The sequence below is a fragment of the Erigeron canadensis genome, chromosome 1 (genome assembly GCF_010389155.1).
Source record: "Erigeron canadensis isolate Cc75 chromosome 1, C_canadensis_v1, whole genome shotgun sequence".
NCBI lineage: Eukaryota > Viridiplantae > Streptophyta > Magnoliopsida > Asterales > Asteraceae > Erigeron > Erigeron canadensis.
The window spans coordinates 53,430,926-53,449,619 of NC_057761.1; the positions used below are offsets into that span (position 1 = coordinate 53,430,926).

General features: G+C 33.9%; 1 protein-coding gene across 1 annotated transcript; it reads right to left on the minus strand.

The window, feature by feature from the left end:
- Positions 1-9,961: 9,961 nt before the first annotated feature.
- On the minus strand, positions 9,962-15,821 carry LOC122584874 (protein RETICULATA-RELATED 4, chloroplastic-like). Its single transcript, XM_043756946.1, has 8 exons — positions 15,194-15,821; positions 12,079-12,147; positions 11,857-11,988; positions 11,704-11,757; positions 11,559-11,603; positions 11,237-11,376; positions 10,327-10,452; positions 9,962-10,230 (listed from the first exon to the last, which is right to left on the minus strand). The coding sequence occupies exons 1-8, from the start codon at positions 15,719-15,721 to the stop codon at positions 10,176-10,178; spliced, it is 1,149 nt and encodes a 382-aa protein (XP_043612881.1). The 5' UTR covers positions 15,722-15,821; the 3' UTR covers positions 9,962-10,175.
- Positions 15,822-18,694: the final 2,873 nt, after the last annotated feature.

The window sequence follows — 18,694 nt, forward strand, 5'->3', positions numbered from 1 at the left end:
GTATGTCTATATATATATAAAGTGCCAGTGGTGTGTTTATAATGTACAACTACTGTATGTACATTAAATTGAATACTGCATTGAGTTTAAGAAAAGGTTATATTCAGTCCTTATATTTATTTGTTTGTTTAAAAACAGCTTAGTGAACGCCAAAACAACTTGCTCGACTTACCTCGGTTTTACCCTAGATGCGAGCTTGACTCCAATAAGTGACGTGATTTGTGGGGTTTATCTATAAACCTCTTGAAGGCCGGAGGCGGGTTGTGTTAGAATCCACCCTTGTAAGATGGAAAGTTGATTCCCTAAAAACCTATCTCTCACTCACATTTGAGTTAAAATGACTATCTGCAATAGGTAACCTAAATATTTACCTTACGAAACTAATTGTTAGAGCTTGCGTTTGAATCTTTTGTTTTTAGCTTTTACTTAGATCTTGTAGATATATTTTGTTAGAATTTCATAATTTCATGATGTATACCTTTTGTTTGTAGATTTTTACTTTTAGAATGGGTATAACAAACAGGGGCGGTACTACATGGGGTCAAAGGGGGCCAAAGTCCTTTCGAAATTTAGATTTTGTCATATTTTTTTTAATTTTTTATAAATTTTTAAAAATTTTCTATAGGTTTTTAACATTTTGTCCCTTTTAGATTTATTGTTTATGGATATTTTAATTTGCCCCCTATTAGTTTTTTTTTTACTGATAATAAGGTAGTAATGTGAAATATGAAGCACGAATAAAAAATAGCAAACAAAAAATTATTTGGTCACAAATAAAATTTTAATTGTGGTTTATATAGATTCAAAAGCTATATAAATGCAAGTTTTCTTTTCGAGATAGTTTCAAAATTTTCTTTGGTCACACAAAATTATGGCCCTAAACTTATAAAACGCATAAACTAAAGCTGCTATAACTGGCAGAATATTAAGAGTTAGTTTAGTAGCAAGGAGAGTAACAATCCTATTAAGAGTGTTGTGCAGAGATTGTGCTTGGTAGCTTGTGTGTACGTGATATAGAAGGAGAGGAATGCAAGAATTTTTTGTAATAATAAAATACCACATGAGAAGTTGAAGAATATGATTGTAAATATTATCAAACACATATTGGTTGGACTCAAGTTCAAGGAAAGAGATGAATACACAAGACTAAAACAAAGATGGGAATTCTAGAAGTTAGATATTAAAGAAAAAATTTGTATTTAGAGATTGTAATTTTATTTAGGGAAAAGTACAAATTTCGTCCCTGTGGTTTTTCATCCTTGTGGTTTTTATTCCGTAAAAATTTTTTGTCCCTGCCGTTATGTCCCCCCCACGTGCTAGTCACGTGAGGGCCTTTTCGTCAGTTTGCACCAAAAATTCCGGGTTAAATTACATACAAGTCGAAAATTAAGGTTTATGACTACAAAATTAGGTCAAAAGCAAAATTTACATATAAATTATGATTTTGGGTCGGATTCGAAATGAGTTTGTTTTCATTCATGTGCAAACTGATTAACAATACACAAAAATACTTTAATTTCATCTCAAATCAAGTTATGTAGCCCAAATTAGAGTTCTTGGTCGAAGTCAAAGTTGACTTTAAAAAGTCAACTGTGTGTTCATCACCCATTTTCGCCCAGATTTTTTGTCCAGCTCCTCTCCATTGTCTAGTACGGCCACTGTAGCATCTGAGATGCTGGTCAACATCCCAAACAGTCACCCCACCGTCTGAGATGGTGCTCTGTAACCCTCAGATAAGTTGCACGCTAGTTAGACGCCCCATTCTTCTGTTTTACGCCATCAAAGACGCTGAAAACCCTAATTCTGAGCCACAAAAAAACATTCGGTGGTGAAAAAATATCATGGACATCATTCGGTGGCATTAACGTATTTTTTTGGTTGATTTTTGGTGCAAACTGACGAAAAGATCCTCACGTGGCTAGCACGTGGGGGGACATAACGGCAGGGATGAAAAATTTTAACGGAATAAAAACCACAGGGATGAAAAAAGCTCGTTTTTAACGGCAGGGATGAAACGTGTTTTTCTGAAAAACCACAGGGACGAAATTTGTACTTTTCCCTTTTATTTATAAAGAGAGTTTATTATTAGATAGAAAAGTTAATGACATAAATCGTCCCTGTGGTTTACCTAAATAGTCATGTTTCGTCCTTTATAATCCAAAACCTCAAAAACAGTCCTTTATAGGAGGATAAGGATCACGTTTAGTCCTTTGACTATTTGACCATTACCTTCTCTCTGTTAAACCCCCCACATGACACCCACGTGAGAGGTATTCCAGTAGTTTACTTATAGGTCATAATCTCTTTCCTCCCTATCTCTTTTTATTGCCAATCTCTCTTCTTTTTTTTACACGAAGTATATACAATAATACAAACATATACATATACATAACTATTTCAGATCTAAACTTTCCTTTCATCTCCAAGTCCCTTTTATATTCTTCACAATAATTTTCGTTGAAACAAGATCAGCTAACCACCTTCACCACTTTTCGTCACCGGAAAATGCCACCGCCACCACTTCGCTGTTGTTGAATATGTCACCAGAAAAACCACCACCACCACGTTTATATTTGCATATCTTAGTGATGGCTTCTGCATTTGTAACAACATGGTTTACATAATCAAAGTCTAGGGTTTATGTTACATCTCTCGCCGGGAAAGAGTTGGTCAGCGCTGCCGCCGATGATGGTGACGGTTAGTAAGAACAAAAATAAAAGAAGTGGTGGTGATGTGTATTTTCTAGTCTTAAATTTATAAACACGAAATACCTAGCTACTAACTACTACACACTTGCGGGCAGTGAACCCGTTCGTATGCAATATAGTTGACGTGGTAAACCGAGGTCGAACACAAGGACTTATTAAGCAAATGTTACAATAAAATGATTTAGATTAAAAAGGGGGGGTTTGTGACCGAATTGCCACGTTGCAAAAGTTAGTAAGAAAAGTCAGTAATCCCGTAGGATTATTCGCAAGAGAATATTTGGTTGTTGAATCTTAACAAAGATTTAAAAAGAACACCTACTTGGATCAGCTCACATGCCAATCATCAGGTCTAAATATTACTTGCATTTGTTGAACGACTTAGAAGGTAGACAAGATGAACTCCCGTTATACTTGAAACTTTAATTGTTTTAGATATGATTATTGCTCCCACACTTAATTTCTACTCAAAACAATTAAGCATTAAGAACCTAAGTTGATTTTATGATTTAATCTTTAAAAGCTTTCTCCCGAACTGCTTACTCGCCTAATCAGATCTCTCTATCATAACCGTTGACTCACTCGAAATGAATTTAATTTGTTTAAAATCTTTATCGTTGGTTTCTCCCGAACTCCAACGATTTTAGGTTAGATATAGACCGATTAACCGTTTCATAAATCAATTGACAATAACATAGATTTCTCCCGAACTTCTAATTACAATTATCAATCAATTAATATAAAAGTTGAAAACAATATTTAAATCCAAGTAAATGTGGATATTCGATTAAACATATAAACCTTGTTCAACACTCACAAGCAACATTAATTCGACCCTATGACATGCTTACTACCTAAGCGGGTGCAAAAGAATTAGCTACTCATATTAAAAACACAAGAACAAACAAATAGAGAAGAAATCATAATATACCAATTGATTGAAGATAATCCGGTAGCAATGATGATTACAATCCAAAGCTGAAAAGAGATAAAATCCTAACAACTTGTTTGCTCCAAAGTGTTAAAAGCTATGAGAGAACTATCAAAATTATGCCAAGAATTCGTACTCCAATGCAGAACCCTAACTGTCTATTTACATAAAACTCGCGTCTAACGGTCGTTAATGTGGTAACTGGCCGTTAGTTTACTTCCTCCCGTGTGACTGCCGTTAGTGGGCTAATGGGCGTTACAATTCAATAGGAGACTAACTGCCGTTAGGATACTAACTCCCAGTTACAGACAAAACCCAAAAATCACTATATAACGCCCGTTACAATAGTAACGGCCGTTACAACTTCCAGAATTTGTTTCCTTTGTCTTTCACTTGATTTCGACCGAATCCTTCTCCCGTTTCTTCCATATATCATCAAAATCAACCAATTCATTCGTCTAATCAATCTCCAACCTGAAAACACTTAACACACCCTAAAAGCATCGAAAGTTGGATATAAAACTATAAAAATAACGAATAATTGGTCCTAAAATCACGTGGGGAATGGTATAAAATATGACACATCAAATCCCCCCACACTTAAGCTTTGCTTGTCCTCAAGCAAATCCGAGCTGAAAATCATAAAATTCCTTGGCACATTATGGAACCACATTTCAGTAATCAAAAAGAAGCTCAACTATAATCAAGAAATGAGAATAAATGGTTAGGCAGTTTTAATCTTAAATGAAAACCGGAATGTTTGACTATATTTAACCGATACACAAGCCTTAATAACACGACTAAGCACAAATGAAACGAAATAGTGACATCTTACCTATCCTACTCCAACTAACTTACTTTTGGGGTTGAATATTTGAATAATCACTCCATGCCAAGTTGTGATGCATAATCTTTTAACCATAGGCTTGTACTAGGTTTGTTCCTTCATCGCCAAGGCGCTAGCGCCCTATAACGTCTATTAGAAGAGAACTTTAAGGGTCGTATCATTTATGAGGCTTAACAGGGTAATTAAACAGGGTATGGAAATTTGAGTGAACAATTAGTGTTAACAAAGAACAAACACAACATTTAACAAAGTTTTCACATATAGTCTAGTCCAAAACAAACCCGTGTCATTAGTTGCCAACGGTCCAAAACCCAAGAAGTTCTCCCGACTCTACCCCCAATAGAACGATAGATACCGACACTATTTTGGTGTATGACAATCAAAAAACTCCTTCCGCCTAACTACCCATGTTGGCTTAAACGAACGTGTCAACTAAAGAAGAATAACTTATAGGATATAGTATTGCAAAATCCTATTTCGTTGGTTATAAAGATGTACCAACTCAACTCAATAAATCTAAGTAACAATGAAGCTTATGTTGGTGTAAATGATGAACCAACTAATAAAAATGATTTGACAAAAAGGAGAAATACCAACTGACAGCCCAAACTCTTTTTTCATTTTTTTTCTCGTGAGCTACTTTTACTCTGACTAATTGGTATTCCGTTACATAACGAAGAAACAGTGACAAATCATTTAATAATATGCTAAGATGAACAATCCAGACTTAATCCAAAATCATGACGAAATCAAACTACCCCCATAAAATGAGAATATCCTAACCCGACATAACAACATATAACTCAAACCATCCACTAGCAAAGGCAACCAATGACCCACCAAGACTTCGACTATCGGTATGGCTAGGAAAAGTTTATATTTAGGTAGATTTAACAAAGAACAGGCTAATGACAACATGTTTTCTATTGTTTCTTACACTAAAAACGAGTGCAACATAAGGGTTTTAAACGGGTGGTTCACTAACCAGTGTAGTTAGCTACTAAGCACATTACAAAACATGCACATAACAGATTTTTATGAAACAAAGGGTGAAACATACAAAGAACAAAGGTTTTATCCTAAATTTGCCTCTTCCTCATCTAGAAAACCACGGAACGATCAACCAGGACAAGTTCTAGAATCAACGCTATCACCGGCACACTCATAGCAAATTAAATAATCCGGAAATGGAAAACCAACCTCAAACTTGCACATCGTAGTTCAGAGCTCTAAAAGAGTCCCTTACTTCCGGATAAATCCAAAAGCCTATGAGAGGGACAAATTTACAAGGCTAATAATTCCAAAACCATACACCTATCATATCTAGCAATGAATTAATAATCTCACAATTTGGTGTTTTGGTGCTATAAGCATGCTAACAATGTTATTAATCTATAAGGGATGCCACGTTAATCAGTTAAAACACATTCCACATATTAAAATTTTGCCAAGGATGTAGTTACATTGCTCACTTATATGTATAATTAGGTGACAAAAGCAATTAACTACAAGGACAAGCAAGCAAAAGTTTCAAAATTCCTCTAAAATACCCGACTTTTTCCTATTTACCACCCCACCCCCACACTTAAGTTGGACAATGTCCTCGATGTCCAATAAATTAAGGCAAAACTATGGGAAATAGGGGAAAGTAACTAAAAAGAAAAATAAAGAACAAGGAAAACTTGTTGGGTATGAATGGTGTTCCATGCGTGAATGATGCCAACAAGAAACATGAGCGCTGAACTTACTGCCAGCATATGCATATGACAATCAACTTGTTATCACCATGAACATACAATAAAATGTTAACGGATACATAAAAAATATAAGCCCTGCATTGTACAATTCTACTTAATCAAACCAACATAAAAAGAAAGTAAATTAGTCTCATCACCTCACTAAGGTGGTTACAAACAAATAAACGTAAATCAAAAGATGTACGGAAAATGTAAAATGTTCCAATAATAATAACCATAAACCATCAATAATCAAAACTCAGGAGGGGAAAAGCTGAAGGAGCGTCATCACCATCACCATCACCATCACGTCTCTCTCCAAATATGCCATAGAAGTCAAAGGCATTACCAGAATACCTATCACCACTGTAAGAAGGCAGTCGTGAACTACTGGTACCTGCATCAAAAGGACCCGGCTGCCCGTACTGTGGATAGTAGTGATCAAAAGCATTCTGACTGATGGGATAAATCGACGATGGCATAAACGGCTGCTGAGGAGGGAACTGCTGGTGAGGCACCTGTGATGACACAGACGGAACCTCCAGAAGCAATCCAACTCTGCATATATGGCTGGAAGAACTCCTGCTGGTACGCCATGCGGTTAACCTGACTACCAACGAACCGCGACCAATCATCCTGGAGGTCCAACCGGTCGTTTATTCTAGCAATCCCATGAAAAATCTCATCCACACGCTGCCCTAAACCTGAAAAATCAAAAGCATGTGAGCTAGAGGTAGGACCTCTAGTAGGCATAGAAGCACCAACACCAGTCTCCTGCTCCTCATCCATCTCATCCTCATCATCCTCAGCATCCATATCATCTCCTTTATCCTCTGTTTCCTCATTCTGTCTAACCATACCCATCCTAACCATTGTCGCCCTATCAAGCACCCCACTGCGACAATAAGCCTGAAAACCCGGTAAAAGACCAAATTGATCAGTCTGGACCAATCCCATCCGCCTAGCCAAATGACAAACAAGGAAACCACCGGCTACATGCCCCTTAGCTTTACCATGCCCCTTTTCATACAAATATAAAGCTACGGCCCTAGTTAAGTTACAAGAGACCTTCCGAACCATGCAATATAAGAAAAATAAATCAGTACTAGTAGCATTGTTTGAACTATTATGTCTATTAGAAATGGTTTCGGCTATCATTCTCAAGAGCAACTTATACACCGGATTCCTAACAGCAGACTGTTTGACATTATAGTGGAAGTCCTGATCACTCAAATCTTCTTCCTCCCAAAACCTAGCTGCATTCATAGATGCAGGCCATGTAACAATTCCTTTAGTGAAAGACATTCTTTGAACATCATCTTCACTATAAAAGCCCAAATGTACCCCAAATTCTTGATAAGACATGCAATGAACTTGACCTCCTAAATGGAATGTCATAACCGTTTTCTTACAACTACCCTCGTCTGTATTCAATCGAAACGAACTAAAGAATTCATTGCAAAGATGTCTCCAAATGTTAGTGTTAATGGAGAACAAAGCCCTCCACGAGGGTGTCAACAATCCATTCAATTCATCAACATCTATCCCTAACTCCCCTAAGTTTTCAAAATCTAATCTCCTATTAGCGATCATAGGCTTACGCCTTACCACGTCCAAAGTAATCTTGGGTTGGTACTTTTGTGGTACCTCATCGAGAGTACGGATGACGGGGGCTCGAGCTTCGGGTTATCGAGCTCTTGAAGCTGAAGCTTCAGCTGCAGCAGCAGCCCTCTGCATATCACGTTGTCTTTTGGTAGCCATCTGCAAAATTAAACATGAAAATAAGGCTACGAAAATAATTTGACAACATAACAATTCTTGAACTCAAACCATTATCACATTTTGTCCAATTCATCGAACTCATAACAATCTATCTTACTTCACAAAAATATATTCCATAAATTAATCACAGAAATTATCTAATTAAAATCTTTCTTCTAATTAATAGAACAAAAACCTTAATTTCGACAAAATCAATTTAAGTGATTTATCATATAAAATAATTCCATCATAATCCTTGCAAATTCTCAAACCTTATCTTTGTTAAATAATCACAGAAATCATCACATTAAAATTCATCCTCTAATTAAAGAAAAATTAAACTCTAATTACGACAAAATTAATTTAAGTGACTATTAACAAAAATCATTCATAATCCTTAATTCAACAAACTTTAATATTCCTCCACACTTAAACTAAATAATGGGGAAGAAACAACTAGCATCATGAAGTTCATGGCTATAGCTTCTAAATCTAACTTGAATAGCAATAACCATACCCAATAAACAGAAACCCTTCACGCACAATATCTTCAAGAACAATAATTATCTTCAATTTATTAAAAAAAACAAAAATTAAAAGAAGAGATTGAAGAATCATACCTGAAGAACTTGAAGATTGAACAAAGATTGTGGAGATTAATGTGAGAAAAAGAAGAGAAATAATCAAATCAAGAAATCCCCCCCCCCCTTTTTTTTCTGTTGTTCGGTTGTGTGTGTGTGTTTTTTAGATTTGTTTTTGAGATTTTCCTTACAATAATCGACCTTATCTATCCTATCCTCGCGCGTGTAACGGCTGTTACATGTCTCACGGGCGTTACAAATCAACACAGAGTTTAACAACCGTTTTCCGGCTAACGGGCGTGATAAAAACAAAGAAGACTAACGGGCGTTACAGCCCTAACTGGCCGTTACAGGAGAAACCACAAACCACCGAAAAAGGGTGGGATGACTGTAGTTTTGAATGAAAAGAATGAATTGATTCCCACTAGAACTGTCACGGGGTGGAGGGTATGTATTGATTATCGGAAATTGAATGATGCAACCCGAAAAGATCACTTTCCCTTGCCCTTTATTGATCAAATGCTCGAACGGTTAGCCGGGAACGAGTATTTTTGTTTTTTGGATGATATATCTGATGGCCATATTTGTTGGTATGCACGTTTATATATACTAGCATGGTTGTTTAGTTCGTGTGGTTGGAACTTGAAATCAAGCAAAGGAATCAATGAATTTTTTGATTTTATAGTGATATAATGATAATATATAGTATTTGTTTTAACAATCGATAACAATATTAGTGGAATCTACTTGCATTGAAAGAAATTTTGATGGTGAATATGATTTTGGGGATTAAAGGTTTTTTTATTTAATGGATGCATTTATAATTTATTAGATTCAGATGTGTTTTTTGTGGTTTTATAATTTGTGATATAAATGATGATATTTTAGTAGCAAAATTTTGTGGATATAGGCATGAGGATGATGATTCTTTTTGAAAATGATGTTCCTGGATTCTGTACGTGTTGAATATAAAGTTATAAACAAAAAAAGAAGATGAGAAAAGAGTCAAATGATAGGGAAAAGACTGGAATACCCCTCATGTAAGGGTCATGTGGGGGGTTTCAAAGGTGATCCTTCTTCTATAAGAGGTTTTGGATTATAAAGGACGAAACGTAGAGGTTTTGGATTATAAAGGACGAAACGTGACTATTTAAGTAAACCACAGGGACGATTTATGTCATTAACTCTTAGATAGAAAGATAGTATAGATTGAATAGATGGAAAAAAAAGTTGTTATCGAGACATATTGGCTTTGTTCTTTTAATATTTAAGGTACAGGAAATGTTTACAAAGATAAACTGAAGATATCAAACATAAGGAGAGATTAAAAAAAAAAAAATCTCTCTCATATGTCAAATGTTGAATATAAATTGTGTATCTTGAAAGAAAATATATTCAGCTTTTACGAAAATCCAATATATTCAGCTTTTACAAAAATGCAAGAAAATCTTGCATTTCCATGTCGAAAACAATGTCTTAAAACCAAACAATCAAGTAAAATTCAACAAATCTTGAAAATTCGGGGGAATAAGCCACCCGTTTAGACAATCACCAACAACGCAAATAATGTCGACTAATCTGAAGCTATATGAGAAACAAAGAACTAGATTGACTTCATTCCACATCATGCGCCTTTTGAAGTCCCACCAGACGGGCATAATCCACCCACCTGTTTTAAACATTTTTTTGTGTGAATTCAATCAGATGAGCTATATAAAGAAAGAGATAATGAAAGTTTACTAAGAAAAGAGTTGATGAAACTTACAATAATGAACCCAAATATGTGTTTCCTGTTCGAACAAGGAAGCAGGCTGCACTGAGCATTAACTTGTGTTGGTGTAACAAGGGTTCTAGAAGTCGTTGCTCAACGACACCAGCCAAAAGTTGGTACCTGTCCAAACAAAATTGTAAGTTCATCACATCCATGCAAAAGGATAGTAGCAAGATTTAATAATTAGAGTAGGAACAAGTTCAACCCATTTTATGTGTGGTATCTATATATATTATCTCTAACGTAGAACGGGTCAAAGTCCCCCAAAGCGGATGTTAAATGCATTATGCTCAGAAATCATCCAAACCAATAATAGTAACATTAGAGATTACATAATTTCAGCAATCATGTTTGACACACAAATCATTTACTGGGCAGAAAACATTTTGGACCTACCCAGTGTGCTTCAGTAGCACAAAAGAAACATGCTTCTACCAGACACCATTTTAACTGATAACCCAACCCGCCCATATTTGCCACATCTAACACAAGTTCATATCAACTGATTAAAAGATCCGAAAGCAATACTATTCAAATTCAAATTCAAATCAGCATCAAGCTTTCTTTATCTTCAGAGTCTTGGTTATAAAATGATAATGTTAATATTTGAAAACTTTTTCAGACAAAAAACAGAGGATGTCAATTTTGGAATGAAAAACCAACTCTCTTGACTATCTTAATTAAACTAATTTGGGCTCAAAGTTGTACTTTTATACACACATGCTCAGTTAGTATTTCTTTTTCCCCAAATCAAAAATAAAATAATTCGAATATGGAAGAGTAATTAACTTTCCTACCCTGCTGCCAAGGCTATTTTGTACAAATTAACGAACAGATTTGAGCTAATTATGATAATGTAAATGCAAAAAACAGTCATAACCAAATAATGGTGATAACTCCTTACCTGAGATTGCTAGAAATTGCCATATAAACACCATACCCCACACTGGTAGATAAAACAGGTATATTCTCGAGCTCATCATCAGAGGATTTCTGAACAGCCTTTTTAGCATTGATCACTGTATTTGTGACCACCGTGCCGACCTGAACACCATTTCAAAATCCATCAGAAAACTTTGCTATATACAGAAATCAAGCTTACATGTAAACATCACGTTTTTCACGTTCTTTAATAGTAACTGAATACCCATTTCAGATATGAGTTCATATTGATATCTCTTTAGCGGAAACGGAAACATATTAAGTATATAGATATATTAAAGTACCAGTGATGATGCAGTGCCCACACCAAAAAGCTTTATGCCGTTACGCTGAAAAATAACCCAGTAACATTTTAGATATGTGAACGTGTATCAACTCAAATTTGCATGTTTAAGATATAATGAAGAACACAAAAATTAGTATTCGTACCGCTATAGCACCAAATCTTTGGAATAATGTATACGACGTTCCACCAAGAGCAGTCTAGAGTAGTTTGAAACAAAATCATATTATTTTTTAGCATATAAGTTCCATTCAATTGACCTTTATATAATTAGCATAACATGTAAACAAGTAAATAACCTGGAATGCATTATCAGGACAGTTATAAAAAAATGTGGCAAGACGTCCAGCATTGAGAGATATAGCTGGCCGAAGAGAGACAGTAGGGGCAGGAAGGTAAACAAGCATAAAATCTGCAATTACTGCCATCACCTAGGAAAATATCAAGTGGAATTATCAGTATATAAACTAAACAACGCACAACCAGAAGAACTACCACATTTGGCTCTATAAGGAACATACCACGTCTGCAAAAACAATCTCGATCTCCTTGAAGAAATTTTCTTTACGTTTTTCATATTCCGCAGCAGTCTGTAAAGATAATTAGATAAGAAATTATAATGTACTTCAGTTAACTGACAAGAGTAATTTTGAAGCAATGAAGCAGAATTAACATATATTAGACAAAATAAAACATAGCCGTTCCAGAATTAACATACATTTCCAGGCACTCAAACCCTAAAATAATAGTGTCTTTTGGAGTAAAAAAAAATTGTTCTAGCTTTTCTTTTCTTTTCTGGGTAGTAATAGCTGTTGACTTACGCATGACAAGGGTATTGGGACCTGAACCCAGATTCTTATTTTGATTAAACCTTTTAATCTCTGTTTGAACTTGTAGTAGTAGATATATTAGTATTCATTATATATAAAAAAAAACTTTACCACCACTTCAAGATATTCTAGATCATATTAGTCTACATATTGATGACTAGAAGCAAAAGACACTAGGCTCTGAAACGACAAGGGTCTGAAAGCAGAGGCGGCACACGCATCACGGACACCATGACCCTTGTTTCACCAAATACTTATATCTCCGTGATGGTGGAAGGATACAATAGCCGACCAGGAAGTGGAGGTACATGAGGCGCCAAAAGCTCTGAAGTACCACTAAGACGCACGCTACACATGGCTTTCTGTAAACGGATCGTCTACCAGTCTACCACCTAGAGTAGCTTCCTGTGTTTCCATAGTCGCCTAGAGTTACCAAGCTCCTAGACTTGCCCTAGGCATGCTTTTTAAACCAAGAAGTGTATTGGATATAGTCTGAAAAAGGATACACATTCATAGAAAAGGCAATAGCAACTGGTCACCTGCTCCAGATTGTCCAGTCACTTCATAGTTAACTTTTTCATAGTCGTTCAGCTAACCAAGAGAAACCTCAACGTAGTAACATATTGTTTGTTCAAACAGCTAAACAGGTAAAAATGGATACGCATTTTCTAACTATTACAACTTTCTATGATGATATGTCCTAAGTCAACTTATTAAAAACTTAAACAACTTAATGGAGGAAGTACATAGCATTATGGTCATAAATGAGAAAAAAATAGGTATTTGCATTTTATAATTGTCCTATAAATATCTTATACACCTTTTTATATTACAAAATGGAGACATATAGTAATCATCATTCAAAGAATGAATAATAGCTGATCAATGAAAAAGGGCCAAATATTAAAGAAAGTTGACATATAACAACTTTAATCGAGAGCTAGATAACTCTTGCATAATTGTCTTTCTGAACAAAAATAGATATCGGTTGTCATGGCCATAGCTCATAGCAAGAAAGGAAAGGTAGTAATTCTTGTCACATGCACGGAATACTACAAAAAATGCTGTTTAAAGGAACACGGGTATTTACGTATTTTACCTAATTTGCAAGAAAGCTAAACATAACAAATTTAAACATGTTGTTTGCCTTTTACACATATCCAACGTTTCCATTATAAAGCCGCAACTTCGCAATTAAAGATACTAAACCCTATATAAGAGAGGGTAGCAATTTTCTTTACTACACGGAATACTACACAAAGGAAAATGTTGTTTAAAGAAACACTAGCGCTTGTGCATTTTTCCTAATTTCCAACATCCATGATAGCTAAACAAAACACCCACTTTAAACATGTCAACTTCCTTTTACACAACTTATTATCAGATGTTTTGCTTGTCTGCATTATAAAGTACAAGATTCTACACCGTATGTAAATGATATATCAACTTTCTTGTTTCAACACACTTTTGAGATAAACACAATAGCGTATTCTTCTAAAAACTAATGCTGAATGATAACTCAAAAATGTCTTGTATTTTATATTCTCCATCGAAGTTGGTAGCATGTCCACAACTTAGACTCAACCTACTAGTGAAATACCGGAAAACACCCTAGAACATACAGTGCAACAAATTACTCACACGTTCAATCCATACACTACACATGTTGGCCTCATGTAGTCATGTCCCATTAACCATTGTGTTAAATTATCTACTGTCTCTCAGGTTGGACGTAGAACTGGTTGGCTATCCATTAATCTCAAACTGAGTTTTCCAACCTAACATCAAACCTTTTCCAGCAGAAGTGAGAGATACGCACCTTCACATTATCAGTAAAACTAGTATTTTTTTCAAAAAAAAAAAAGAACAACAGTATTTTCCCGAAACCAAACAGGACAATTTTGATATGTCAAGATTCTATAAAAAAAAATGACTAAGATACTTTTTTCTAATCAATTCTTTTGAATAAATACTATGTCACCATACCTAGGTGAACATGCAACACCTCGTTGTATGACTCTTTCATTGTTCCCATGGAACATCCCAAAATAAGTGTGGTGGTTCTTTTAACTCTTCTGGTCTCGACATAAAAAGTAACTTTTCATCGGGCATATTAATATATAATCAAACTTTTTTGCTTGTTTCCGTTACATTGCATGACAATACTCCAGCTATTAACATGGTATCCCCAATTAAAGAAGCTTCGTAACTAAAGAATCCTCGGTTACAGGTTACAACAACTTCCAAGTCTCAACACAAACCCTTGTAACTACATATTTTAGCGCAAAATTAATATCAACTTCCATAACGATTAACACTTAAATGACAACTCTATAACTTCTAATATGTTTCATACACAAAACACATAGTACAGAACACCTTATACTATAGCGAAAAAACACCCGAAAAACATTTTGTACCAAAAAATTATGAACACTATCTGTACACAAAACATTTTGTACACAAAACACATAGTCCAATTCATTTTGTACCAAAAAATCAAATAACACTGTCTGTCAAACCACTTAAACAAAATTTCTTACAAAATTATGAACCTCCATTTCTATCAAAAATTAGATATCTTATGCATGTTGCTGATCACAACCAGTAGGTTATGGTTAAACTTAAACACGTATTGATAATTACTTTTAGAGGACAATTATTCTCATGTACAATTTCATTGTGCTAATTAGGCTATGGTTAACAAAATTCATATGTTATGCATTTCTAAAAAATCAATTCTTTTTAAAAAAAAAATATATGAAAGGAATATTAGGTCAAAAAATATATATAAGTATATGTATACCTTAGTAAACATACCAACGCCGCATTCAATCCCAACTTTAGCCAAAAACAAATCATCAGCCAGCAACCTTTCCTTAAACCCACCAAACTGCAACAGCCATTTCAAAAACGGCGACGTTTCAAGCTCCAAATACCTTTTCACCACCGATCCAGGTATCCGGCCCGACCCGATTGCCGCCGCTAAATCTTTAGGCAAACTATCCAACGATCTACCCACTTGGGCCAACACCATCAACGCTTCTTTCTCATTATCATTTCCATTATCACCACCGCCGCCACCGCCAGAATTATTACCGTGGCCGCTACCGTCACCACCGTCGCCGGAAAACGCGAGTAAGATAGGAAACTTGTTCTGGGTGTTGTTATTTTTCGATGAAAATGAGGTTTTTGGTGTTTGGGTGGATAGTGAAAGTGATGGTTTGAAATGAAAAGATTGAAATGGAATGTGAGTCTTGAATTTGGAGAAATCTTTTGAAGAAGATGATGATGATGTGTAGCCCATGGCTGACATCGCCGCCGCCGACGACATGTTTGTTGGTGTGGTTTAGGTGGTGGCGTTAGTTTCAGAGTTGGGTTGGTGAGTGACTGTGCATATATATATGTGTGTGTGTGTATAGGTGTGTGTTGAATTTATTATTATGTGTATATATATATAGTAGGCAAGGTAAACGTTAAAAGGGCCTACATCCGGAGATATCGGAAGGTGGCAGCTAAGGTTTCTCATGTTGTATCCGTCTTACCAACTATTTTTGTCCCTCAAACAACATTTGGGTTTCATTTGACTACTAACGTTGTTTTCATCGGATTTGAGTCGGGTCAATCATATCATGGTTGTCACTTGTAAGTGACCATCAATTGTTTTTGTAGCTAGGCTTGATAGATTCAACAATGTCAATATTAATACGGAAAGATTTTTTCAAGATATTAGATTGATAGGCTTTTTTTGATATGAAAGTAGAAGAAAAAATTATTCAGTAAAATAAAACAATCATTGTAATTTTGTTTTTGATGTAATATGTTTGTATAGTTTGCCACATCACTATTTGATAGTGTTACCCGTGTTAATATAAGTTAACTTTAAAGAAAAAAAAACTTGATAGAGGTCATTATCGTCACAAAGTTGGCTTAATGTTAATTAAGATTTTTGTTAGGTTATCAAGATTGATATCTTATACGGGATCATTTTCATCTTCATAAAATTGAGGTCGTATAATCCTATTAGAAATCATGATTTTTCTTAATATAGAATCCACTTGAAATAAAATAACATTGATACGTAATCTCTTCTCTATTATAAATAAAAGAGGATTGTGTTCAAAAGGTATTTTTAGAAAAAAGTTGATGTGGCAAACTAAAAATTGTTTATACATCTTATTTTTAAAAAAGATGATGTCATATTACAAAAAAAAATTATTTTAATTTAACAAAAAACAATTTTAATTTGTTTTCTTTGCTTACCAATTTTACCATTTAATTTTTATTTATTATTTTCTTTTACGTATCTTTTTACTCGCATCATCGCAATCGTAAATATGGTTCTTATATTAATCATTGTACATTGAATGTTAACATTTTTGACTTTTCGTTTTTCCGAAAACACTTTTATATATGTGTTAATTCAAGTTCCTAAAAGGTTCGAATATATAATATATACCGGTGTTTTGAATCTTTCAAATTATTGTTATGTTCCAAGTTTTATTAAATTCGATAATGTCAACATCAAAATTTACCTATTACAAATATTTTTATCTTGTATATATATTAAAAATATGTTTTTAACGGTCCGGATAATAAAAGTTAATTGTTTCTAGAAGGTTTTTGCTTATGTGGCATAATCTAACCTCCTTTACAAATCCCCGTTTAAATTTAATGATATCATATTAATTTTATAATTATTTAAAATAAAATTAAAATAATTTCTAGAAACCATCAAATCCAATATTTTTATAGAAACACAATCAAATCCTAATTGTTTGCCACATATATCATAATTTACACACAAAAAAAGACTCATCAAACTATATCCAATCATTTTACCTTAATCATGTTCGACACTTAAATCAGCCATTTGAACCATGTTAACTAATCCTATATGTATTTTGTAAAGTATTATATATATGTTACACTAAAACAAAGATTTAAAAGATAAATGACTGGTAGTGTAATTTAATCATTAATGTTATTTTAGATAATTTCCCCATGTAACATTTAAAGAGAGAGTTGTTTTTTTTATTAGAGATCATAAAAGTATAGATTAAGTGTATAGGAAAATTATGATTAAGAAATAGGGGTATTTTGGATACAAAAAAATGTGAATTTCCTAAAATAGGAATTTCAATATGTTTTATAAGGGTTTATTAGAGATTATAAAAGTATAGATTAGGTTTATATGGAAATTATGATTAAAAAATATGGGTATTTTTGGTATAAAAAAGTGATGAATTTCCTAAAATATAAATTTCAATATGTTTTATAAAGGTTTATCAAATAGCTCGGGTTGAACCCGGGTTGATTTGCTAGTATATAAATAAAACAGGATTTTTATGACATCATTGTTTTTTAACTAATGCTTATTTGTAATTATTAGACTTATTTATATTACTTGTTTCTTTTTTATTTTCTTGATTTATGACATCATCCTATTTAAAGTTTAATTGTTTTTGTTTAATTTACTTATGATATTATAAGTACTTTCCTTCTTTAAGTTTATTTCATTTTTATATTTCTTATTTATGATGTCTTTTTTTATTAAAAAAATATAGTTTTTATTTTCTTTTGAAAACTTTAATATTTTATACATGGTCTTTTAAATTTTCATCATCTAAATAGTTTTATCATAATATATTTTTAAATTATCTACATGTTATGCCGATTAATAAGCTAATTATATATATTCGAAATATAAGGTATACTATTATGATATTATCAGTATGATTGAATTATCTCATAGTTCTTAGACATCGACGTAACTTAATATTACAAAACTTTTATTAATAAGTCCGATTTAATTAGCTAGTACTGTAATAAAAAGCTAAATGTCAACATAGTTCAATACAACTACAAGAATGTTTAATATTTAATTTCATAGTTGATAAGTGTATAAACATGTACTTCCAAATTCTGACATATGAATTTTTTTTACTTTATTCTTCTATAGAAAAACTTAAATTTTGTTTTATTTGAGGTTTCCAAACAATCTTAGGATTTTATCAACGATCTTAGGTTCAACCTTGGCGATCCTAATACGACCTGACACGAATATGCTAGCGAGATCGCAAGATTATACTATCGAGATTGTGATTTTGATGGTTTTACTATAGGTCTTGAACATAGGCAAAACTATGTGGGAGCAAGGAGGGTTCTGGCCTCCCGAAAGTTCGACTTGTATATGTTGTTTTGCAAATTCTACTCAGAAAGATTTGTAGCTAAATTAGTCAGCATCAATTGCTTAAGAGTCAGGCTTATATAAGTCGAAGGGTTCGACTCCCCCCAAAAGCCTAAC